Below are 3,368 nucleotides of genomic sequence, written 5' to 3' on the forward strand. Positions count from 1 at the left end.
TGATAGGGACACGACAGGGACAGGAAGGGACACGGGGGGCAGGAGGGGACGTGACGGGGGACGCAGGGACGGGGGACGCAGGGGGCAGGTGCAGGGATGATTGGCAGCTGTCAGGGTGACGTGATTGGCAGCTGTGGGGTGATTGATGGGTGCTGGGATGATTGGCGGGTGTTGGGGCGGTGCTAGCTGCTGGGCGGGTGTCAGGATGATTGACAGGTGCGGGGGTGATTGACAGGTGCCAGGATGATTGATAGCTGAGGTGTGACTGACAGGTACTGGGATGATTGACAGCTGTGGGGTGATTGGCAGCTGCTGGGCGGGTGTCAGGATGATTGACAACTGTGGGAGTGATTGGCAGGTGTCAGGATGATTGACAACTGTGGGAGTGATTGGCAGGTGTCAGGATGATTGACAGCTGTGGGGACAGTAGGCGGGTGTTGGGGGTGACTGACAGGCGTTGGGGTGACTGACAGCTGTGGGGGTGACTGGCGGGTGTGAGGTTGATTGACGGGTCTGAGGGTGATTGGTGGCTGCTGGGCGGGTGTCAGGGATGATTGACAGCTGCGGGAGCGATTGACAGGTGTCAGGGTGATCGACAAGCATCAGGATAATCAACAGCCGTGGGGATGACGGGCGGGTGTCAGGGTGATTGGCGGGTGTGAGGCTGATTGACAGCTGTGGGGGCGATTGATTGGCAGGCGCTGGGGGTGACTGACAGCTCTGGGGTGATTGGCGGGTGTTGGAGGTGATGGGCAGGTGTTGAGCGGGTGTCAGGATGGTTGACAACTGCGGAGACAATTGGTGGGTGTTGGGGTGACTGGTGGGTGTTGGGGTGTTGGCCGGGTGTTGGGTGTATTGCCAGGTGTTGGGTGTATTACTGGGTGTTGGGGGGGGGGTTGCCGGGTGTCGGGCGCGACTGACGGCGCCGCCTGTCTCCCGCAGACACCATCTACGATGAGGACGAGGTGCTGCTGGCGCTGGCGGAGCAGCTGGGCACCTTCACGGCCCTCGTGGGCGGCCCCGAGTTCGTCCACTGCCTCCTGGTGCGCCGGACGCCTGGGCCCCTCCCGCCCGGCCGGGGCGTCTCGGGGGGTGTCGGGGTGCCCCGGGGGGGCGGTTTGGGGGCGTTTGGGGTGTTTCCGGGTGACGTTTTTCACCCGTCACGGCCGCCGCTGCGGAGCCCGGCGCTGGCGCGGGGCGGGTTTTGGGGCGCTTTAGCGGTATTTTGGGTCTCTCCGGGAGTCGTTTGGGTGCCCGGGGGGTATCGGAGCGCCCTGGGGTGGTTTGGGGCAGATTTAGGTGTTTCCGGGTGACATTTTCCGCCTGTTGCACCCACCGCTGCAGAGCCTCGTGCCAGCACAGGGTGCCCGGGGTGGGTTTTGGGGCACTTTAGCAGCATTTTGGGTCCCTCCAGGGAGGTGTCAGGGTATCCCATTGCCCCGGGGCGGTTTTGGGGCGTTCCGGGTGTTTCCAGGTGACGTTTTCCGCTTGTTGCACCCGTCGCTGCAGAGCCTGGCGCCAGCACAGGGTGCCCGGGGCGGGTTTTGGGGCACTTTAGCGGCACTTTGGGTCCCTCCAGGGAGGCGTCGGGGTGTCGGGGCGCCCCGGGGCGGTTTTGGGGTCGTTCCGGGTGTTTCCGGGTGACGTTTTCCCGCCCGCAGCCGCCGCTGGAGAGCCTGGCGACGGTGGAGGAGACGGTGGTGCGGGACAAGGCGGTGGAGTCGCTGCGGGCCGTGTCGCACGAGCACTCGCCCGCCGACCTCGAGGGCCACTTCGTGCCGCTGGTGAAGCGCCTGGCGGGCGGCGACTGGTTCACCTCGCGCACCTCCGCCTGCGGCCTCTTCAGCGTCTGCTACCCCCGCGTCTCCAGCCCCGTCAAGGCCGAGCTGCGCCAGTGAGTGTCCCCGGGTGTCCCCTGGCGTCCCCGGAGCGTCCCCAAGTTGCCCCAAGCCGGCCATGGTGGCCCCAAGGTTCTCCGTGGTGACGCCAAGGTTCTCCATGGTGACGCCAAGGTGGCCCTGAGCCCCTCGTTCCTCATGGATCTGGCGCCATCAAGGCTGAGCCATGCCAGGGAGTGTCCCCAAGTGTCATTGAGTGTCCCCAAGTGTCCCCAAGTGTCCCCAAGCCAGCCCTGGTGGCCCCAAGTGAGCCGTGGTGGCACCAAGGTTCTCCATGGTGGCACCAGGTTCCCTCCTGGTGACGCCAAGGTGGCCCCAAGCCCCTCGTTCCCCATGGATCTGGCACCATGGAGGCCGAGCTGTGCCAAGGGGTGTCCCCGAGTGTCCCCAAGTTGCCCCAAGCCAGCCACGGAGGCCCCAAGTGAGCCATGGTGGCACCAAGGTTCTCCGTGGTGACGCCAAGGTGGCCCCGAGCCCCTCGTTCCCCATGGATCTGGTGCCATGGAGGCCGAGCTGCGTCAAGGGGTGTCCCCAAGTGTCCCCAGAGCGTCCCCAAGTTGCCCCAAGCCAGTCCTGGTGGCCCCAAGGTTCTCCATGGTGGCACCATGGTCCCCTCTGGTGACGCCAAGGTGACCCCGAACCCCTCGTTCCCCATGGATCTGGCGCCATGGAGGCCGAGCTGCGCCAAGGGGTGTCCCCAAGTGTCCCCTGGTGTCCCCAGAGTGTCCCCAAGCCAGCCCTGGTGGCACCAAGCGAGCCATGGTGGCACCAAGGTTCTCCATGGTGGCCCCAAGGTGGCCACGAGCCCCTCGTTCCCCATGGATCTGGCGCCATCAAGGCCGAGCTGCACCAGGGAGTGTCCCCAAGTGTCCCCAGAGTGTCTCCTGGTGTCACTAAGTGTCCCCAAGTGTCCCCAAAATGTCCCCTGGTGTCCCCGAGTGTCCCCAAGGCAGCCCCCGGTGACGCCAACCCAACCCCGGTGTCCCCGAGCCGTGGTGCCGCGGATGCGCTGGCTCCGTCCCTGTCACCGTCCTTGTCCCCATCCCCGTCCCCACGCGTGTCGGTGTCCCCACACGTGTCCCCACGTGTGTCCCCGTCCGCGCAGGTACTTCCGGAACCTGTGCTCGGACGACACGCCCATGGTGCGCCGCGCCGCCGCCTCCAAGCTGGGCGAGTTCGCCAAGGTGCTGGAGCTGGAGCACGTCAAGAGCGAGATCATCCCCATGTTCTCCAACCTGGCGTCCGACGAGCAGGTGCGCCCGGACGCCTGGGCCCTTCCCCCGGACGCCTGGGCCCCTTCCCCCGGACGCCTGGGCCCCTTCCCCGGATGCCTGGGCCCTTCCCCCGGACGCCTGGGCCCCTTCCCCGGACGCCTGGGCCCTTCCCCTGGACGCCTGGGCCGCTTCCCCGGACGCCTGGGCCCCTTCCCGGACGCCTGGGCCCCTTCCCCGGACGCCTGGGCCCCTTCCC

General features: G+C 66.7%; 1 protein-coding gene across 1 annotated transcript in view; it reads left to right on the top strand.

Moving 5' to 3' along the window:
* Window positions 1–926: 926 nt before the first annotated feature.
* The window catches only part of LOC112963845 (serine/threonine-protein phosphatase 2A 65 kDa regulatory subunit A alpha isoform-like), a gene marked incomplete at both ends in the record, with an annotated part of 11,726 nt that continues 9,284 nt past the window's right edge, over window positions 927–3,368 (top strand). The window contains 3 exons of the mRNA XM_026061283.1: window positions 927–1,043; window positions 1,662–1,894; window positions 3,004–3,151. Coding sequence (XP_025917068.1) covers window positions 927–1,043; window positions 1,662–1,894; window positions 3,004–3,151 — 498 coding nt within the window. The remainder of the gene's footprint in view (window positions 1,044–1,661; window positions 1,895–3,003; window positions 3,152–3,368) is intronic.

The sequence above is a fragment of the Apteryx rowi genome, unplaced genomic scaffold (assembly GCF_003343035.1).
Source record: "Apteryx rowi isolate R43461 unplaced genomic scaffold, aptRow1 scaffold_1798, whole genome shotgun sequence".
NCBI classification, from domain to species: domain Eukaryota; kingdom Metazoa; phylum Chordata; class Aves; order Apterygiformes; family Apterygidae; genus Apteryx; species Apteryx rowi.